The sequence below is a fragment of the Amborella trichopoda genome, chromosome 2 (assembly GCF_054954075.1).
Source record: "Amborella trichopoda isolate Santa Cruz 75 chromosome 2, AtrichopodaSantaCruz75HAP2 v2.0, whole genome shotgun sequence".
NCBI lineage: Eukaryota > Viridiplantae > Streptophyta > Magnoliopsida > Amborellales > Amborellaceae > Amborella > Amborella trichopoda.
In genome coordinates, this window is record NC_142337.1 from 8,236,538 (window position 1) to 8,259,102 (window position 22,565).

The following is a 22,565-nucleotide window of genomic DNA, read 5'->3' on the forward strand; positions in this document are numbered from 1 at the left end:
TTTTGTGCTGGACCTCCTCCATTTTGTGCTGGACCGGACCCCCAAAGGGCCGGACCCCCACTATTTTGTGCCGGACCCCATGTTTTCTAGAGAGTATTTTGATATTTATTTTATTTTTTTTATGACTTGAGGGGTATTTGTTAACAAAGTTAAATTTGAGGTAAAAAGTGAGAAAAATATTTTAGTTAGGGATAAGATGGATAAAAAGTCTATTCTAGGGCGTCATTTATAATTTCCCCTAAACTTTAAAGACCTTTCATTGATAGTCTTCTTTGTTTAGCTCTTAAGGGTGGGTATCATGCACATCTAAAAAAAAGAGCTAAAATGTTATTCCTCTTTAGGACATTGGAAGCCAACCTCAATTTTATTTGTTGGGTTCTTATACTGACCCGATTTAGTTGGAATGGGCTGTATTTGATCTTACAACTCCAAAAAGAGTTTTAAAATTTTACAACCCTAAGAAGAGTTTTACTGATTAATCATATTGACTTCCAGATATATGAATAAAAAAAAAAAAATTCAAGTCATAAAAATAGTGCATATTATAACATATTATCTGAAAGGTCGATTATCAAGATTTTCAAGTGTTTGTAGATTTATTCGATCAATATCCTTTTTGAAACATTAAATTTTATAATTAAAAATAAAATAAAAATTTCAAAGGGAAAATATCTATTATGGGGTTAAAACCCCTTACAGAGCCACTAAAGGCATCAAATCATCGCAACTTACATCTGCATGTTTACTTTTAAATTTTTATTTTAATCAGGTACTTTCTCATAACAACATTTACCCCTTACAAAGCCACTAAAGGCATCAAATCATCACAAATTATATTTGCATGTTTGTTTAAGGTTGATACCTCGTACATATTCCGCAGAAATACAAAATAGAAAGAGGTTAAAATATGGGCGGATGCTTTACCCAAAAAAAAGTAAAGCCTCACCTTGAAACTCATTGGAAATTATAAACCTAAATCATATAGGCTTCAAATCAATCATGTCAATCTTGATAATTATGGTTGTAAATAAAATAAGAATTTTTAGCTATAAAAATAGTGTATCATGTAACACATTATCTAGACCGTTAATTTTTAAGTATTCATAGATTCATAAGATCTATACCATATTTTAAGCCATAAATTTCATAATCGGTATTGGACATAGATTTTAGAGTCATCTTAAGAAATATTTAGAGTGATTTACATACTGATCCTAAATTTTTAGGTAAAATACAAAATGTTCCACTTATACACATAAATTACAAAGGTCAGTCAACCCACTTTTCTTTTTTTTTTTTTTTTCAAAATTGCACCTCAGTCAACTTGAATTTTAATTTTTCCGTTTTAGTTTTTTCATGAGTAGGGCATTGTCTTAAATCTTGGGGCTCTGTCCTACTAACAAAAAATCTAAAAAGTAGTAAAAAAAAAAATCAAAATTCAATTTGACTGTAGGGCAAATTTGAAAAAAATAAAAACAAAAGCGAGTTAACCGATCTTCTTTGTAATCTCAGCTTATAAGCTGACCATTTTATATTGGGAAAATATCTCTATATCCTTTATTTTTAAGTTTTATTTCTTTATAAACCCAAATTTTCAAAAAATATCTTCCAACCCTTAACCACTTTAAACTTATTTTTTAACCTAAACAAATGTAAAAAAAACATGTTATTTCTAAACTTAATCATTTTTCTTTTTTCACTTATCCAAACTTTTCTCTTTCTCTCTTCTTATGTCTCTCTCACTCACTCTCTCTCCTCCATGATTCTCCAAACACCTCTCTCTCATTCAGGTAACCTCTCACATCCATGAAGCCCGTCTCTCTCTCTCTAGAAGTTTGGGAGGCTCACATTTAGAAAAGACTTATTTTTAGATTTGTTTGGCCCAAAAAAGCAAGTTTATATTACCTTTGAAGATAGAAAAAATAAAATCTACATTTTTAATGCCTTAAGATATCTTACTTAAAATAAAAAATATAAACATATTTTCCCTTTTATGTTTCACGAACGTAAGTCACTCAAATTTTTATGTATTTCCAAACAAGATTTCGCTTTACTCTATAAAATACAATTACTATATCTGAATTTTGATAATAAAATAGAGCTTTTCCTAAATTTCCCTTCATATTTTGAGTGAGCCAGTGCATAGGGCGCGGTTTTCAAACTCTCTGCGCGCAAATCTTTACGCTGGCCTGCTTCCATTCCTCTGCATGCATGTGGACACCTATTGAGTGTGAAGGGAGAGAACGCATGACCCTTCTCTTTCTCTTATTTAATTAAGTCTCTCTCTTTCCCCTGCAACATGTGAAGATGATGGGGGAGCAACTTTTTGAAAACAAGCAAAACAACGCCTGCTTCTTAAGCATTTTCTTTCCCGACAGTGATATGTTGGGGATAATCAAGTCTTGATTGATTCCCTTTTGCTACCTCTGTGTGCTATTTCCAATTGTTCATCACCCCCTTCTGCTTTTTTCATGTCTGTTGTGGGGAAGCTCTTAACTTGTTTAGGCTTCTCTCTTATAAAGGGTAAAGCCTAATTATACGAATTCACAACACCACTTTCCTTTTGTACCATGGCGCTTCTCTCTTCCTCTCTCTCTCTTCCCCATCATCCATTGCTCTACTTCCCTACCAAGTCCATTCCTTTAGATTTCTCTCTCTCTGCAACTGCCAACTCCCATGATTCTTCTCCTCTGGTATATACTACTCCCCATGCTTTTAGATTTTGGTTGGGTCCTCTATTTTGCACTTCTGTGCTATACTCAATATTTGGTTATCTCTCTAACGGTTCTGAAACTTGGGTGTCTGATTTTTCGACCGCAATTCCCTGTTTTTCAGATGCAGGGGTCAAAGATTGAGAGGATCAGGGGATTGTTTGAGCATATGAAGCTCTCTGTATCGGCGTATGATACGGCCTGGGTTGCCATGGTTCCATCTCTCTCTTCCTCTAATGGCGCTTCTCCTCTGTTCCCTGAGTGTTTAACATGGGTGTTGGAGAACCAATATCCGAATGGCTCTTGGGGTCTCTGTAACAACCATCCTCACTTGATCAAAGACTCACTCACTTCTACATTGGCATGTACTCTCTCTCTCAAGAAATGGAACATCGGCGAGGATTATATCAATAGAGGTAAGTAAGAATTCACGTTATCTTTGCTCCTAAGAATTCACGTTATCTTTGCTCCTTCTCCATTGTGAATAATATAGAGTTTCTTTAGTGTTTAATTTTTTCTTCATTTACTTGTTTGCAGGGTTGAATTTCATTGGTTCGAATATCAAGTTTGCTGATGATGAGAACCAGCTTTCCCCAATTGGGTTTGATGTTATATTTGGGGGATTGCTAGGAAATGCCATAGAATTGGGTTTGAATTTACCTTTCTCTACCCATTTTATTGAGACCATGCTGCTTAAACATAGTTCTGAAATTCGAAGGTGTGTTCTTTTTTATGGTCTCATCTTTACTGTCTCTGAATATCATGCCATGCTAGAATCCTACTTTGCTTGAATTCTAACTTACATGCTAATGTACAGGATATTGAAAAATCCATTGTCCTTCATACTATAGTATGTTTTCCTATTGAAAATTGTGTAGTAATAGACAACCCTTTAAAAGCAGTTAACGTGGAGGATCATGTGGGGTGCAACAACAACGATGTTTTTCACATCACCCCCTAGTTGCAAACGCTTTCATTTAAAGTTAGCAAAACTTTCTGTTGGGAGCTGGTGGATTGGGAGATCCATTTTACTTTCTGGTCTACCACCATTGATCATCTTCTGGTAATTCTGTATGCCAATGGGATTCTAATGCCTGTTATTAGCCACATTCTTTTTGCTCTTGAATGGGGTTTTCAGGATGAAATCTTGATGATTCTTGCAATTAATTTTGTTTTAAGCCAACTAGCCATTGGTGAAATGGGTGTGAACCATGGTTTAGAAAATCATCATATTGCACTTGCACTACTTGGATGGACCTAGATAAACAATTTCCAAGCTTTTAAAGGTCAACGAGAGAGAATGCACTGGTTCTCTTAAATGTTTAACTTGCTATTCTACCTGGTCCTTGTATAAGAAAATGGTCAGCCATTGGCAGTGCCTCATCTCTACTAGGTCCATTCTAAAAATCTAAATTGAAAGAGTAAGTGGATCTGGCTTCATGAATCTCCAAGATCCTATTTTGGTGGGTCCAAATACAGTAAAATTGTGAGTCATGTGTTTTGGATGAACTCACCCAGCAGTGTCCACTTTGTCATAGCTGCTTTTTCCTTTTCAAAATTTAAACAACAGGTGATCTCCATAATAAAGGCTTTAAATTTCCAAAATGTCTTTGTCACTAATCCACACAAAACATTGAAAGCCAATATCTGCATTACTTGTCCAAGAAAAACTATTTTGCTATATCCCTTTGCCTTGGAAATGATCTTTGAGGAAATATTGGATATCATAAGCAGCTACCAATGCCTGTAGAGAGGCCACCTTTACCCATGTCTGGAGAGAGGCCAACTCAGCAGCTGATGCACTAGCCCAAGATGGGGTGATTGCTCAAAATACAGATATCTTTCAACACAGTTTGGGATGTGAGGCCCTGCTGCGTTTTGTGCTCTTTTGCATTTTTCCTATTTTATTGTATACCCAACCCCTGGTTGTTTGGGTGGTGCAAACCTGGTAAATGTTGCATTGTACAAACTGACCCAATGTATAAAAAGAGTTAGAGCTTATTTTACATTTTCATAAATAATATAATATATCATCTTTAAAAAGAAAAATGCTGATGCCTTGAATGATTCAAAAGAAATAGTAGACCATCTTTTTCTTCGATTATTTTTAAGATAGAAGTCATGTAAGAATGTGCTAGCCTTGTTTGGGTTGTCCTTGCACCTATTCATTCTAGACGCATGTTAAACACTGGAAATTGTCTCACTAGAATAATTGAGGATTCTCAATATGGACCATTTTTCCTACTTCTCTCTGGAGCAAATGGAAGGGAAAATAAGATATTTTTAAGTGAACTAGATTATGCAGCATGGAGGATATCAGAGGAGGTAGTTTAGCAGATCAAGCAACATGGAAAGAACGGACTAGATTATGCAGCACGGAGAAAATCAGAGGAGGTAGTTTAGTCGATCAAGCAACATGGAAAGAACACACCAAACCTTCGTGTTTTACCTGATGCTAGATGGTTGTCGTTGAAAGATCCTAAGGATGACTGGGAAGAACTGAAGAATAGTGTCTCTTCGACCTGGATTTTGAGTGTAAAGTTTTATAGTTGCTTGAAGGGAAACCTGAGACCAACAAGGGGAGAATGGGTTGTTAGATATGTTGATGGAAGATTGTGGACTGCTTCTGAGGTCACCTTGGCACACAGATTCTACATGGCTATATATGCCTCCATCATTCCTCCACTGAACCAGAAGCATTACAGAGTTTTGTTATTACTTAATTGCCTTGAATGCAAAACCTTTAATGTTATTAGAGGACTCCATGGAAATGGATTCCTTGGGACTTAGTTAAATCCTTGCAGAATTTCTTATCTTGCAAATAAGGAATTTTGGGGGCATACAAGGCTGAACATTAGGCAGCGAGTGGTAAGTATATAACAACAAGCTAGTCTGGCTCGTATACTACAGCGCTTGGTCAAACCGGCAAGCCTAACACTCGGCCCAGGAACAGGAATTAGTAACCTGTCCTATAAGCCTTCCAACTGTATGTATAAATAGGACTGATGCATTAGTCCATTGGGATTTAGAGCCACCATAGTATTTTGCTCCTTACACAACTATGGGTATCAATAGAGCTATATTTTCCTGCCGGCATTTGGATCCATTAAGGTTCTTCAGTACATGTAGTTTTGTGACTTTGAACTTCGCTGTGCTTTTATATGGTGAAATCTACAGTTGTTACGATAAAAGAAACGAAATTTAAAACTAATGGAAACCTGCCCTTAGGTTATATGTCGGGGCGGGCTGCTGTGCCTCTGCCCTGAACTTCATGATTTGGGGGGCAGAACCCGGCGTGAGCGCACGCATTGGGTGAGTGAACGTGTGGGGAGGCGGGCGAGACATGTCAAATAAAATGTCCAAGAAAGCCATTCAAACACTTTCTTAGTAAAAATCTCGCATTGGATCCCGGGTTGGTGTACCTGAAAGCCCACTGGTGCATCGACGAAGCCTGCGGGGTTGGGGTTGGGGTTGGGGTTCGTGGTCGCTTATTTGGCCTGGTTGTTTTAAGGGCAGTTGCGGGTTGTTGTATTTGTCCAGTGGAAAAACATTTACAATCATCACTTGGAAAAGGACATCCATGCTAGTAGCTTGCTAAAAAAAAATCATCCTCATATCTGCGCCCAATGTAGCCTTAAGTCATCTAGAAAGCCGTCACCATCTCTGATTGTATGGGCTTTGTCATGCTTTCATCGAGTCTTATTGTCCTTAAGTTTGAAACAGAATTTTTTTTTTTGGTGTCATTTTTATCAAAGCTATACTTTGTCATGTCAAACTCCCACCTATCGGAATATTCAAGTGCATATTTTTTTATTCCACCTTCAGGTTATCTGGAAGCAATATTGAGAGAGACATGGCCTATCTAGCTTATATTGCAGAGGGATGTAGCAAATTACTTGAGCGGGAGAAGCTTTTAAAATATCAACAGAAGAATGGTTCTCTATTTAATTCTCCGTCTGCGACCGCAGCTGCCTTCACCCACTTCCACGATTCTAAATGCCAAGATTACTTGCATCAACTCTTAGAAAAGATCGGCAATGGAGGTAACTCTGACCCCAAATTATTGTCATGAGAGCTGATGTAAAAGTAACTATGCACGAACTATGTATGGTATATGGTTCTTGACCAAGGAATCCACAATCAATTTTCAGCGATGCATGATGGAGATTAGTTTTAGCCAAGTTGCTGTAAATCATCAGGAAATACAGTAGTCTTCATCATTACATAGTTGACAATCAAGAGTGGATACTCTGGTTGTTTACCATGTATTGTGTATGGTATGCTGTTCATTATCCCTAGGATTTGCAGTTGTCATATTGTGATTCTTTAAACTGGTTATGTGGCAGTCCCTGCAACTTATCCTTTCGATATCTATACTCGTCTATATATGGTTGACTGTGTTGAGAGATTAGGAGTTGCAAGGCATTTTGGGGATGAAATTAGCGTAATTCTGGATGATACCTATAGGTAAGAGTGTATAGTGATTAAAAATTTTCATGCTAGTTTAGAATGCATAACTATTTGAAAAACTTGGCTTGCTCTTATTGTGTGGCAGATGCTGGCTAGACAACGACGAGGAGTTATTTTCAGATATTTCAACAACTGCTATGTCATTTCGGCTTCTTAGGATGAATGGCTACGATGTTTCCTCTGGTATATTCTAACTGACCTATGGAGAGAGAGAGAGAGAGAGAGAGAGAGAGAGAGGGAGGGAGGGAGGGAGGGAGGGAGGGAGAGATGGTCATGGCACAATTCTTAAATTTGTTTAAGAAAGCATTTTCCTCATTTGTGCTGCAGATAGCCTCGGTCATTTCAAAGAAGAGAACTTTTTCCCCAACCCTGAAGAAGGCAACCATACTATTGTGAATACCGTTCTAGAAATGCACCGAGCTTCACAGATCACGATACTCCCCAACGAACCTGTCCTGGAAAAATTACACTCATGGTCTAGTCATTTCCTGAAGCAACAACTGATCAAGATGGATAAGCAACCAGCTGTGGTTGTTCAAGACATTGCTAGAGAGGTGATTTATACATTGGCTTGATAACAAACTCAAAAACACACATGCACGAGGACTTGTTTGACCTACTCTTAACATTTTTGGAGACTTCATTCTTGTATCTCTGAACTCAAGACATGCTTAATTGTGGACGCATTCACATCATTTTCATGAGCAAAGTGGACATTGTTTGTAAAGTATAAGGGCATTTGATTATTGTTAAACATCATAAGATGGCGTATGTGGTTGTTGGGTGATGTCATACTCTTCAATAATAAATAGATGCCCTTCCATTTACCAACAAGCTTCACTTTTCCTTTAACAAATAGCATGAAGCTCCCATCACCGGAGTGAGGGCATTAATTGTCCAAAAATATTGAGCAGCTTGTTTGTGTGTGTGCGTGTGTGTATAGAAGCGAGTTTATAAAAATTTGAGCAGATTTATATTGGAGTTTCACAGGTGGAGCATACCATCATGTTTCCGTGCTACTCCATGTTGGAGCGCCTTGAGAATAGGAGATATATTGATCAATGTGGTGCTGACAATATTAGGATTGCAAAAACAGCATTTAAGTAAGCTCTGGAAATTACCCGACAAATAATGTGATGCTAGTATCAGTGCTGTTGATAACCTTTCCATTTATGATAGGTTAAACAAAATCAGCAACAAGGATATGCTTGAATTCGCAATTGAAGATTTTCAACTCTGCCAGTCCATTCATCAAAAGGAACTTGAACTACTAGACAGGTATGTTTTGTTCTTTGATGTTTAAAAAGGTTACCTGTTAAACTTTGAAGAAGGAAATCTCTTTTGATTTTCTATGTTATGTCTATAGGTGGGTGAAAGAATGGAGATTGGACCAACTCAAGTTTGCTAGGCAGAAGCTGAACTTTTGTTACTTCTCTGTGGCAGCCACTCTGTTCGAGCCTGATTTTGGCGCAGCTCGAATTTCATGGGCCAAAAATGCAATTCTCACTACTGTGATAGATGACTTCTTTGACATAGGTGGTTCAAAAGAAGAACTCGAGAATTTTATCGATTTGGTTCAAGGGTGCGTCACGTTTCTACTGGTTTTTGAGGAATACACTATATTCCAATAAATTATGAGAAACTTAGTACATTGGGTCATCACATCCTTTGAGGAGCAGGACCCATCCTTTGAGGAGCGAGGCAGCGACAGGAGAGAGGGATCCACCATTGGGCTTATTTCTTGTTCTGGCGGGTCCTTTTATATATCCATTGCCGTCCATTTGAGTGCACTATGATTACCCAATGGACTATAATTTATCCTTAGTTCATTGGACTGTAGTATACTGTTTTTTATTTTGTGATTTTCAGAAGCAGATATATGATGATGATAAATGGAATAACAGGTGGGATGAAAATGCAGTGGTACACTATTGCTCTGAAAATGTCCAGATTATATTCTTTGCACTTCAAGATGTCATTAACGAACTTGGTACAGAAGCATTTACTCATCAAGGGCGTGATGTAAAGCATCACTTAATAGAGATCGTGAGAAATTCTTTGAACTTATTTGATATTCTTCTTATTGTAACTTTACTACCTACTTCTGGAAAATATTCTGTAGTCCAATGGACAATGGTATATGTTACTCCAAGCCATGTCCACCATCCCTACCTTTGATAGATGGTTGGAGTTTTAACTGTTCCTTGGTGAACAGCCTTTTGAGCCATTTCCCTAGAGTAACCAGCAGTGGGTGCAGCTTTGGATTACCATATACCATTATCCAATGGCCTCTGGTATGCTTCCTCTTTTAGTTTTTCTCTCTTTGCTTCATTGGGTGACAAGCGAGTATCAGTGGCTTAGGTTTCTTCATTCGCTGATGAAGGAGGCAGAGTGGTTGAGAAATAAGATTGTGCCATCCTTGGATGAATATATCAAAAATGGTTATGTATCATTTGCTTTAGGGCCCATCATTCTCCCAGCTCTATACTTTGTTGGGCCAAAACTCTCAGAGGAAGTAGTCACTCATCCAGAGTACGAGAATTTATTCCATCTTACTAGTATTTGTGGGCGCCTCCTCAATGATATCCAAGGTTTCGAGGTAAGTTTCTCTTCTTTTCTTACTGGGGTATGTGCTATAATCTTATGGACTATGGTCTTCAAGATCTCTATTGAATTGGGTAGTCATGGAGAGTGGCACCTTCCATTGCATTCTTGACATGTCCTGGTGGGTCCCACTCAACTCTCTACCACCATCCACCATTTCAATGGGTCATGTTGATCCTAAGGACTTCCTTATTCATAGTCATCAGGATTATGATAATACTCTGGCTTTTACTTCTGCTGAGTTGAATCTTATTAGGTAGTTTATCACTTAAAATGTATTATTTAAAAGGAAACAAGAGTCATGGATTGTGCTGAATGGTTGGCATTGGCTAGAGAATTGCTTTTTTGGGGGAAGTATTTCTTAATCAAATGGAGTATATGGTGCTTCAAAGGGGCATCCACCACCACTCATGATAATGCACAGAGAGATTCACTGTAGCTGGGCAAATGTCTTTGTGCACCCACTATATTTAATCTCTAGCGTGAGTCATCTGGAACAGATGGCAGTTGTGCTGTTGCTCCATTGGAATGCATGTACCATACCTGCATTCTGCTTATACTATTCCTTGTATGGCTTGGTGCAGAGAGAGAAAAACGAGGGGAAATTGAACAGCATATCATTGTTTATGAAGCATGTGCATGGTGCTAGTGAAGAGGAGGCCATGAAACACATGAGGGGTGTGATTGATCGAAGTAGAAGGGAGCTGCTCCGTAAGGTCGTGTGTGCTCGTGGGAGTGTGATTCCCAGGTGTTGCAAGGATCTGTTTTGGAATATGACAAGAATACTTCACCTTTTCTACTCAACAAATGATGGGTTTACATCTCCTCATGAAATGTTGCATTCTGTAAATGCAGTCATCCATGAACCCTTGGTTCCTTTGGTAATCTCTTGTGATGAGGCTCACGGTCCTCCAACACCAGTTTGCCCATAACGCTTTCTTTCCTTTTCTTTTTCTTGGCATTCAGGATTTCAATTCGTCAGTTCGAGAAAGGATGAGTCTTGTGAGGTGGCACATTTCCATGCTCTCCAAAATACTCAAAAAAAGGGTATGATACAAGAAGAAGTCACAAAATATTCTGCAACCGACTGAATCTAATGTGTGACACTTGTACAATCGCAATAATAATTGGATATGGATTTTTTGTAAAAAGGGGGCACATTTGGTGACCAGCAGAGGTCTCTCTCTCAGAAAAGTTTCAAGAAGAAAACTGTAAAACAAAAAGCTTATAATTCAATTACTTACATTCCTTGCTTCCAATCCCATGTCATTCTTTTACAACTCAGCAAGATATTGATTAAATACCTTGCTATTAAATGCAGCGAAAACCACATTCACAGAAACAGGTTATCTGCAACCTGTGGTCTATACTGATAATTTAGCCTTAGTCAACCTCATACATCGCCCATGCATCTTAAATGAATATCTATTTCTATGGTGACAAGGCATTGTTTCAAGCTACATGTATTGGTTTATTCTATATGTCCTCTTCTTCACCAAAGAGCTAAGCCTGTGTGGCTACAAAGATCAGGTAGAACAAGAGCACCGGACTTTTTCCAATTCTCAGCATCTGGTGTCTTAAAGTCTGTCCAGGAGCAATGCAGGCGTGCCTACGCTCTTGGTAGGTAGTCCTTGCGCATACTATCCCCTATATGGCAGGCAGGTTGTGTGTGTATGAGAGAGAGATAGAGCCTGATTCAACCCCAAAGCCGGGAGGATAACGTCCTTACACCGGTATTCATCATTACTCACAATCCCCACAATGAGTCCTCTCTCACATAACCATTTAAGGATAAGTTGAGAGTCAGGAAAGGCAGTACATGGTGCAGCAGAACCAACAACAGAGTAGATGCGCTTGAACACCTCAAATGTTTCCCCATCATAATCATAGTCATACCCTGCCTGTCATCAAAGAAGAAAAACCCTATGCATGTCATATGATGGCATTTGATATTGGTAAAAGGAAAAGCACATTTATATTTTTCTTTTTCTTTTTTATTGGTGAAAGTACACTTTTTTCTTCCCGTAGGCAAAGTAGATGATACTTTCCCTTGATTAAATTCTATGAGTATATGCATGAACAGAATTGGTGCGTACCTTGATGAAGAATCTTTTAACACAAGACTGCCACTAATCAACATTGGGTATCTTTGCACCATGGCCAAAACATGGATAACTTTTTGCCATGTCTGCATCCTTGAAGCCTTCATGCATTCGCTTGTAATCTGGCCGCTTAGGAAGCCAGTAATCTGGCCGCTTTGGAAGCCATGCAATAGTAGTCCCCGAGTTCTCCTTTGTATGCTGTCAGAGTTCAACTGTTATGCACTGGAGCTTCGATAAGATTGACATTGTTGCTGAGGCAAAACTTGCCCTGAAATTAGAGAATTTCAGCTCTTTGGTCGGATACTATACACAAAGATATCAACATGGTAGAATACCGGAGTTGAGCAACATTGGTGAACACCATGTTTGTGTTATTCAGAAAATAAATTATCCAAGAAAAATGAGTGAAAAAGAAACAAGGGGATAATATTGCAACCTTATTGTCTAGCTTCTTCAGCAACCTCTAAAGGACGTGCAGACCTTGCAGTCACCAAAAATGGCATTCAATAATCTAGAACATAGTTTTCTAACTCAGGCGAGTCGACTCGGCCTCGCCCCACTGCCGAGGCAGAGGGGCCCCGAGTCCGTGAAACAGGAGCTGCTGGTCCATTGGGTGAACAAGAATAGCTCAAAAAAACGGAAGACTCGGTCAAAAAATGAAACTCGCCTGATTTTGCGCTATTGCGCATGAAACTCATTTTTCATAACAGGAAATTTTGTAAATTGGAAATCTGAAATATGGGAGTGATTTTGATCGAGTTTTGGAACTTTTTCATATTTTTAACAGAAATATTATCTTTATGATAAGATTTGGGTTCATCAACCCAAATCGAACAACAATTTATCACGAAAGGATTGGTGATAAATCACGAAGCTTTTAAAGATGATTTCAAAAGCTTCATCACGGATTGATCATGGGTTCTTTTTCAATTTCTACAAAAGGGCCCTGTTTATTCTATGTTTATCAATTTTAATCACCTTAAATTTATGGTTTTAGGGTTCTGTCCGTGATTTTTCTGTTTTCCATCAAACTTCATTGTTCTTGTTTATTTTTCGTTTTTTTGCCAAACTTCATTGTTCTTGCTTATTTTTCTTTGCTCCGTCAAACTTAGTTGTTCTTGCTTATTTTTACACCAAATCAAAAGATTTTTGGCTTGTTTTGAAGCTTTTGAAATCTTGCTTTTTTCTACACCAAATCTGAATATTTTTGGCTTGTTTTGAAGCTTTTGAAATCAGCTTCAAGATCCTTCACCATTATCGACTGATTTCATGCATAGGTAACACCGTTAGTTTGTGAAAAAAAATTGTCAATTCTATTATTTTTATCTAAGTACCTCATAAATTTTTATAATTTTTATTTTATTTTGAAGCTTTTGAAATCATCTTTAAAAGCGCTATACAAATTCGTGATTTGTTTTGATCCAATATTGACTGATTTCGTGCAACATAGAGCTAATATCGATGAACAATAAAAAAATTGTAAAATCGTTTCTTTTTTTTAATTTATCAACAATAATATTCTGATTATTATCATTTTTTTGAGATACTAAAATAACTTGAAAGTCCCTATATTGCTTTGTGTTTATTTGCTTCAATATCGATTGATTTATTGCATCATAGAGGTAATATCGATGCATTGGGTAAAATCTAATATTTTTCTCTAATTTATCAACAATAATGTTCTGATATTTTTTTTTTTTTAAGATATTCTTATTTTATTTTTATTTGAATCTATTTTATTTTTCAATAGATTTTCCTTTATCTTTTATTTGATCTTTTACTTTTTTTATTTTATTTATAAATTTTTATTCTATTTTATATTGATATTGTATCATTTTATATTTATATATTCTTTCTAAAATTAGAAAAAAATGAAATACAATATAATTAAAATTTAAATTCAATTTAAATATCTAAAATATAGAATATGAATGGGAAAATATCCCCTTGTTGACGAGAGAGACACTTCAACAGAGCAATGAGGAACGAAGAATGTTAAAGCTAATTTTTTATTGTAAAACTTATGATTTCAAAGGAAAGTTTAAAATATGCGAAAGTAAAAGTAGAATGGAATAGAAAATATGATAAATAAGAAACTTAGCCGTAAAACTATTGTTATATTAAAATTTTAAAATTAGCCATAAACTACATTTTACGCATAAGAGTGTGCACTTTATGCAATTTTCAAATTTTTTTAATTTCCTATATTTGTATTTCATATAACATAATTTTTTTTTACTATTTATTAAGGGGTAATAAAACATAAAAAAAGTTTTAAATTTTAAATTTCAGAATCTAAATGTTAGAAACTGGTTTGTTATTTTTAAATATTTGTTAGTTTTTATAAAATAACCAAAAATAAATAACAAAAATTAACAAAAAAAGTTAAAAACATTCATAAAATTTCATGAAAATTTTAAAATTCATAATTACTTGAAATTTCAAATAATAAAAGTTAAAAAATTTCTTTGAGCATTATTATGAAAAATTTGAATAATAAAATTTCAAAAATAACAAATAAAATTCTTGGATTATGAAATTTGTTTAGCAATTATGAGATGTCGTATAAGGCACTCTAAAGAAAATAATTCTCACAATAAGATTGTGAACCAAGAAAAATTATAGAGTAGGTGATTATGAAATTCAAATAAAATAACTACATTCCTTCAAGTGACAAGGTTTTGCTAGAATAATATCACCCTAATTCTGGTTCTACTATACACATGAAGCAGTACAATTTGTATATTTAATGAAAAACACGATAACTTATCTCAAAAGATGAATATATTCATTGAGCTTCATTGACTAGCGAGAGTAACTATACATAAATAATATATATACAAAAATATAAACATAAAGAATAATAAAAATTAATACAAAAAATAAAAATTAATAAAAATTTATAAGAAACTATATTCAAATAATATATAATAATACATTAATAACATAGGTAGAAAATATCAAGAAAGGATGTTCAAGGAAATAGTTAAGCCCTATGTAAATCTACAGTAAATATATGGGTGATCAGAGATACTTTCTCTCTAGATTTCTTGGATTCTTATCTCCATTCATGCTTCACAATTGACATATCTCTCTAGATTTCTTGGATTCTCATCTCCATTCATGCTTCACAAGTGACATATAACGAAAGGTAAAGTTACTTGCTCCATAAGTTTAATATATTAACGTGAAAAAAAAAATCATTTTATTCCACAATTGAAAATTTTACGAATTTTTTTTTTTAAATTTGCTTTTGCCTCGGCATTCTACTCTCTCCCTTAAGCCTATCTATTTCACTGATTTTTTTTCCCATTTCTTTCTCTCTCTCTCATGTACTTTCTCTTTCAATGTCATGTCCAAATCTCTCTATCTATTTTCTTGATTTTCTTTTCATTCTCTCTCTCTCCATGTACTTTCTTCAATGTCATACGTTTTTCTCTCCTGACTGGGATTAGGCCCATGGGTTTCTCTTCCCCTAAAAATAGAAAGTAATCTATCCTCATGATTTTCTCTCTCCTTAAAAATAAATTCTCTCCCCCTATTTTTAGGGGAAGAGAAACCTATGGGGCCTATGTAAATTTATTCTGTATATATGGGTGATCAGACATTTCTCTTCCCCTAAAAATAGAAAGTTATCTATCTAATTTTTTAAGCCATATGTAAATCTATTCTTTATATATGGGTAATCAGGGATGTTTTCTTTTTAGAATTCTTGGATTCTTTATCTCCATTCATGCTTCATGATTCACATATAATGAAAGGTAATGTTATTTGCTCCATAAGTTTAATATATTAACAAAAAAAAGAAAATAATTTTATTCCCTTGGATGACAATCGAAATTTTAGAAAAATTTTCCTTAAATTTACTTTTTGCCTTAGTATTCTACTTTATCTGCCTTAAGTCTATTTCCTTGATTTTTTTTCTATTTTGTATTTTTTTTATTTTGTTTTCATTTTCTCTCAATCTCTATCTCCATGTACTTTCTCTCTCTGTTATATTCACGTCTCTCTCTCCCTTCAAGATAGGGATTGAGCACCATGGGTTCCTTTCTCTACCCCTAAAAAAGATAGGGATTGAGCACCACGGGTTCCTTTCTCTGCCCCTAAAATTAGATAGTTATCTATCCCAAGATTCTCTCTCCCTAAAAATATACTCTTTTCCAATTCTCTCCCATGTACTCTCTCTCTTAAATATTGTTTTTCTATATTAAAATAGGGAAAATTGTTCCGTGCAAGTTGGACCGCATTTGTACAATATGCAATCCAAAGGTGTAAAGCATCCATCTTAAAGATGGATGCAAATAGGTGGTCCATTTACAATAAATGCAACTAATGGTCCAAATGTTTTTAATATAATTATTATTTTTAGTTTTCATTTTTTTTTTTGTATTCATGATCTCCATGTTAAAGATTATATATTATCTAAAAATTAAGATCAAATTACATTTAAAAAATATATTTATTGCCAAGCCCGTATTTCTACATTATGTGGGCTGGCCGCATAGAAACCGTGTCCTTAAAATAGATATAAACTCTCTCCCTCTCCTAAAATAAGTACCTAATTTGTCTTTCAAAAATGAGAATACTTTCTTATCTCTTCCTTTTGAAATATTAAGTTTCTTTCTTCTCCTCTTTCATCAAATACCCCTAAGGACACATCATAACTCAAATTTTTATTATTCTTATTCCACATGTTTTAGTTCAATAAACAATCCATTCCTATACAATAATCACATTATAGCAGGTATAGTTTAGTCATTATAGCAGGTATAGTTTAGTGGTAAAAGTGATGCTACTATCTTTATAGAAGTAGGTCTTTTTTTATTTTCACTACTTGTGTCACCCTTTAACCCCGGCTTAATGATAGTTTTTCGGTGAGAGAGACCCCTTAAATCTCTACTGACTTACCACTTTTCCTTACCTAAACGAGAGATATGCAAGAGTAACTATACTAGAATTTTTGGATTCTTATCTCCATTCATGCTTCACAGTTCACATGTGATGAAAGGTAAAGCTACTTGCTCCATAAGTTTAATATATTAACAAATAATAATAATAATTTTATTTCCTTAGATGACACAATTGAAAATTTTATGAAAATTTTCCTTAAATTTGCTTTTTGCCCGGGTATTCTACCCTGTCTCCTTTAAGTCTATCTATTTTTTTTATTTTCTTTCCATTTTCTCTCTTTATCTGTCTATCTCCATGTACTTTTTCTCCCAATGTCTTCACCACGTCTGTCTCTCACAATCTATTTCTTTGATTTTCTTTCCATTTACTCTCTAAGTCTCTCTCTCTGTCTCTCTCTCTACTTTCTCTCTTAATGTCATCTCTATGTCTCTCTCCCTTTCTCTCACTTCAAAAATAGAAAGTTATCTAACCACACGATTCTCTCTCCCAATTCCCTACGTACTCTTTCTCTATTACTAAACATGGTAAGCATCTTTCTCTCTCTATTGTTTGTTCTGTATTAAAATAGGTGCATACTTTATCTCTTAAAATATGTGCCTAATCTCTATCTCTAATATGAGAATGTATCATACCATCTCTTTAAAATTAAGGGCTCATTTTGTAAAATGTGTCCACCCCTAACTCTGGCTTAATAATATAGTATAAATAATATCATCCAATATTATAATATAGAGAATCATTAGGCACGTCCAAGCCCACACCCGTTATTATGGACACTTGGAGATCTACACCATCCACCAAAGAAAGTGTAGATCTACACCTTAAATAATAGTCCTCCAAAGAAAAAATAAAATAAATAGTTCAAATATTTTCTCTCAAAAAGATCATTTCTAGTTTTTTAAATTTATTTATTTTTATAGATTAGTAATCTATATGTTAAAAATTATATCTTTCTTAAAAATTGAGATTAATTTTTATTTTAAAAATAAATTATTAAGAGACCCGCATTTCTACATGTGAGTCCGTGGACTCATAAAAACCGTGTCCTCCTAATATTAACATACTATATCACCGTAACCAATAACCATTACATTTCGTAACCAAACCAGCGATTAGTCCAAACCTCGAACCTTTCGAGGCTCTATTTTAATGATGCGGACGCATGGAGGCTTACTGCGTCGTTGTCGATGCCGATCGCCATAAATGTCAGTCAAGCTCGACTTACTACCACAAAAGCAAAACAAACCGCAGTAATGTTGTGTATGGTTTTCCACCCCATATGTTTTTTCTATATCTCTCATCTCCCAGCCACACTAATCAGAGTGAATGCTTGAGATAATCCCAACCACAATATCATGCTTATATACTGTTTTATTTTTAATTTATTTTTATAAAATATTTTGATACTAAATTTGAGGTATTCACTCCTCTCTTAAACTTGTATTTGTAAAAATATAAAAAAATATTTTAAAAGTTTTATTAGTATTTTAGTCATTTGAATTTTTAAAAATATTTAATAATATTACTTTCTATTTAGAGATGATACATACCAAATTTTATTTTCCTATTATTTGTACAAAACAAATCAAACTAAAAACTATGAGACAGCAAATTTGGATCAAACGACTATTGGCTCACTTGTAACATTTTGAAACAAGTAACCTCAACCACCCATTTGAATTAGGAGGCTGGATAAGGAGGAAGTATATAAGAAGTATCGTACAGAAACTAAAAAGAATAGACATAATGGAAAGAGTCGATTTTTCTCTAAAATTATGCAGAACGTCCATCCCCCGTATTTTTTATTTTTCCCAGTTTGTCCCTACGTCAAATCAGTTTTTATTTTATATGTTTTCTTTCAAACATAGGGCTGCATCACTACGGCCTAGGGCCATACAGTGGTGTGAGGTCTAGCACCTCAGACTAGTGTCACTATGGCCAACAGAGTAGTCTGCCTGGGGCCACAAAAAAAGCGGTCCATCCAATGGCAATGTTCAATAAAATAAAAAAAATGCCATTGTTAAAAAAAAAAAAAAAAAAAAAAAAAAAAAAAAAAAAGAAAAAAACAAAAAAAAAAAGAAAAGAAAGAAAGAAAACCAATTTGATGTTCTTAACATCATACCGAGAGGCACATTTTTTTTAAAAAAAAAAAAAAAATAAATAAAAAATGGAAAAAATTAAAAGAAAAAGAAAAAAAGAGTAGAACGACCTTCATGGTAGACCTCAACTCCGGATCTGCACATGAGTTCAAGGATGTCATTCGGTCGATCATGGCAGTGGCCGGTGCACCCAACCTTGCCGACTATTTCCCGATGCTTAAGGCCCTCGACCCAGGGGCTCAAGAGGCCCTGCACCAAACTCTTTGAAAGGTTACACCATTTTCTTATTGTGAAGATCGACGAACGTCCACAGTCCAGACAGAAAGGTGGAGTGGCAAGGGGCGACGTCATCGATGTTATTCTCGACAACCTTCTCGACTCTAACCAAGAGGACGGTGTGGAGTTCAGGCATAGTGAGATCTTAGCTCTGCTCATTGTAAGACAATACCATGGTCTTTGCTATGCTGAGAATCAAAAGTAAGCCACACAGGGGCAATATGGTTTGAACATCCACCATCCGTTTCTGCTGCAAACGGAGATTATCAACTCTAATTCCTATTGATGGTTGCTTTATAAATGGGAACAACTAGCATCCATTGTTCTTCACGAATGGATAGAGGATGTTCCTGTTGTGTATCATACTTTAATTAATGAAAATCAGTGTATGGTATAATCTTTTTTTATGTAAAATCGTGGTCCAACAGGTCCGAATGGAGGCATGTTCGGTGATGAAGTGCCTGACCCACCGGGGATCATTTCATGTCAACTCTGGCTTTGGTCTAATATCTCTCCATCACATATCATCCATTGGTCGATGGCATTCAGGTTGGGTCAACCCTAACGAGCTGACAGATCAACCCCATCCGAGTTTTAGAACAGTTATATAAGGGTGAGGCCCTTGACAATCAAATTAAGAAGCTCCTCAAAAATTTATTAAAAGAGGTTGTTTCGATGCCCAGAAATCCTTAAATCAATCATATCAATCTAAAGTTGTATGAACAAGATAAAAAATAAATTTCAAATCTTGGAAATAGTACATCATGTAATGCATTTTCTGGATCGTAAATTATCAAGATTTGCAAGTGTTCACATATCTATTTGGTCTACACTATTTTTGGAGCTTTTAATTTTATAAATGAACATGAAAATAAACTTCTAGGCTATCACAAAGATTTTTAGTACTAAAACAATATCTTTCAATATTATTTAAAGGTGCGCCTCACTTTGATTTTTTAGGGCCTCAGCCTTATACACACCACATGGGTTGGATTTGGGTCCAAAACTAGATCCAAATCTAATAATTTTAAAATATAAAATATTTTGATAAATTTGCCTACATAGTCATATACCATTTACCTTTGATACAAGGTGGTCACATTAATCTTGACCATTAGATGTGAAAGTTTTTCGAACTTTGTGACACATCCAAGCTATCAAATTTTAAGTTCAAAAAAAATTTCTCGAACTTTGTGATATATCCAAGCTATCAAATTTCACATCAAATGGTTGTAAGGAATTGTGACCACCTTGTATCAAAAGTAAATAGTCTTGTTGTATACATTTGATATATATATATATATATATATATATGGAAGATACTACAAAACGCCTATAGGAGAAAAAAAACAGTGATTTCACCTACCCTCATCACCGTCCAAAGTTCATTGCACGGTCACGATTTTCTAGTAGTGTTTCATTTTACATTTTTTTTCTATAGATCAGAATGATCTGAAATTTGGATCATATGTTCATAAAAATAAGCGAATCTACCTAAAATATCAAAAAAATAGTTTAGATGAAATAAATTGACCAAAATACACCTGAAATGTTTCAGAAGTATTTTGGTTATTTTTTTACGAATTATTTTTTTTATATTTTTATTAAGTTCACCTCACTAAGATGTACATACGTTCCAAATTTCAGATTATTCTGATTTATATATATATAAAAAAAATAAAATACTACCAGACAATCGTGACCGTGCAATGAACTTTAGACGGTGATGAGGATATGCGAAATCACTGTCCATTTTCGCCTATAGGCTTTGGAAAGACTTTTCCTATATATATATATATATATATATATATATATATATATATATATATATATATATATATATATATATATATATATATATATATATATATATATATATATATATATAGGAAAATGCTACTGTAAACCGGTGGGCTTACAGGTAAAAATACGCCCAACGCCCATATTGAATCTGGGCCAATCTGACGGTCACGACCTCATTTCGTGTTTGAATTGTAATTTGTTTTCTACAAATCCAAATGATTTGAAAATTTAAGCATGTGTTTTTCTCATCAAGGTGCACTTAATAAAAATACAAAAAAATAATTCAATTTTTTTGACCAAAATACCCCTAAAAAGTTTTAGGGGTATTTTGATAAATTTTTTTCATGTAAATTATTTTTTTGATATTTTATTAGATTTTTATATTTTTAAAGAACACACGCCTAAAATTTTAAGTTATTTGGAATTATAAAAAAAAATTAAAATTCAAACACAAAATGAAGTTGTGATCGTCTGATCGGCCCAAATTCAATCTGGGCTGTTGGACGTATTTTTACCTGTAAGCCCACCGGCTTACAAGATCATATTCCATATATATATATATATATATATATATATATATATATATATTTCAATTTTTGTTTTTGCTAGGTTCTAGACTAGATCCAAGTTTTGAATGGGATGAGTCAGGTCTAGGTCCAAAACCTGAACCCGAGTTGGGCTTGGGCCAAGTTCAGGTCCAAGTTGATCGAGACCCGACCTGACCATTTGCGCTCCTAATTTTACCTAGGTAGCCATGTTTTTATGGTAGACTGTACTTGTTTGTAGTGGGGAGCACGACTAGCTCAACTACTGTGGAGTGGGCCATGGTCGAGCTCCTTCACAACCCTGAAAAGATGGCCATGGTTAAGATGGAGCTCTCAAGGACCCTTGGTGGTCCTGAGCACACCGTGGAAGAGTCAGACAAATCTCGACTCCCTTACTTACAGGTAGTGGTGAAGGACACTTGGCGGCTCCACCCCTCGGCACCACTTCTCGCACCCCATAGGGCCGATGCTACTGTAAATGTGGCTGGATACATAGTGCCGGGACATACAAAAGTGTTGATCAACAATTGGGCAATCGTAAGAGACCCTAAAGTGTGGGACAATCCAACAACCTTCTTGCCGAAGAGATTCCTGGGTTGTAATGTGGATTACATGGGCAAGGATTTCCAATTTCTTCCATTTGGGGCAGGGCGGAGGATATGCCCTAGGGGTGCACTTGATGCTTGCGTCTTTGTTGCATTATTTTGATTGGGATCTTCCTCATGGATTGAAAGCAGAGGAGATGTATATGAGAGATAAGTTTGGGATCACCCTGCACAAGTTGGTTCCGCTTCGACCCATGCATGTTCAAAGCTTGTGATTTGCCAGGTGCAAGGCAGACTCTCCAGCTTGATAATTCCTGCTTGGAGAGTTTTATTGTAATAATTTTTTGTTTCGATTGTATAATATGAGACTATGGATGAAGTTTCTACGATGCCTAGGTTTTATGAAAACTAAATAAAGCATCATATCAAATTTTCGTCAGGAAAGTACTTTCTGCAACATAAATTTCATGATAGTTTTAAAATCAATTTTTAACATCAA

At 35.2% G+C, this 22,565-nt stretch overlaps 2 protein-coding genes and 1 pseudogene across 5 annotated transcripts; 2 read left to right on the plus strand and 1 right to left on the minus strand.

The window, feature by feature from the left end:
- The first annotated feature begins 2,209 nt into the window (after positions 1 to 2,209).
- GA2 (Terpenoid cyclases/Protein prenyltransferases superfamily protein) lies at positions 2,210 to 11,044 on the plus strand. 3 transcript variants are annotated; one of them, XR_016049042.1, is made up of 13 exons: positions 2,210 to 2,693; positions 2,836 to 3,127; positions 3,249 to 3,429; positions 6,537 to 6,754; positions 7,058 to 7,178; positions 7,267 to 7,364; positions 7,509 to 7,735; positions 8,172 to 8,284; positions 8,361 to 8,459; positions 8,548 to 8,763; positions 9,086 to 9,227; positions 9,543 to 9,780; positions 10,370 to 11,044. XR_016049042.1 is itself a non-coding variant. In XM_011628356.3 (13 exons), exons 1-13 carry the CDS (start codon positions 2,571 to 2,573, stop codon positions 10,715 to 10,717), a joined length of 2,424 nt encoding a protein of 807 aa, XP_011626658.2. In that variant the 5' UTR covers positions 2,210 to 2,570; the 3' UTR covers positions 10,718 to 11,044. The 3 variants fall into 3 exon arrangements, 2 of the variants coding, with proteins under 2 accessions (XP_011626658.2, XP_020528486.1); XM_011628356.3 differs by having other exon boundaries at positions 9,535 to 9,780; XM_020672827.2 differs by lacking the exons at positions 2,210 to 2,693; positions 2,836 to 3,127; positions 3,249 to 3,429 and adding an exon at positions 3,527 to 3,774 and having other exon boundaries at positions 9,535 to 9,780.
- Positions 11,045 to 11,120: 76 nt separating this feature from the next.
- LOC105421341 (uncharacterized) lies at positions 11,121 to 12,268 on the minus strand (annotated as a pseudogene). The gene is made up of 2 exons (XR_016049043.1): positions 11,882 to 12,268; positions 11,121 to 11,686 (listed from the first exon to the last, which is right to left on the minus strand). The product of XR_016049043.1 is annotated as an uncharacterized LOC105421341 (transcript).
- A 6,743-nt stretch (positions 12,269 to 19,011) lies between these two features.
- Positions 19,012 to 22,341, plus strand: LOC18443242 (geraniol 8-hydroxylase). The gene is given in 4 exon segments (XM_006853434.2): positions 19,012 to 19,130; positions 19,132 to 19,374; positions 21,746 to 22,189; positions 22,191 to 22,341. Coding segments are annotated over 4 exon segments (957 nt in total).
- Positions 22,342 to 22,565: the final 224 nt, after the last annotated feature.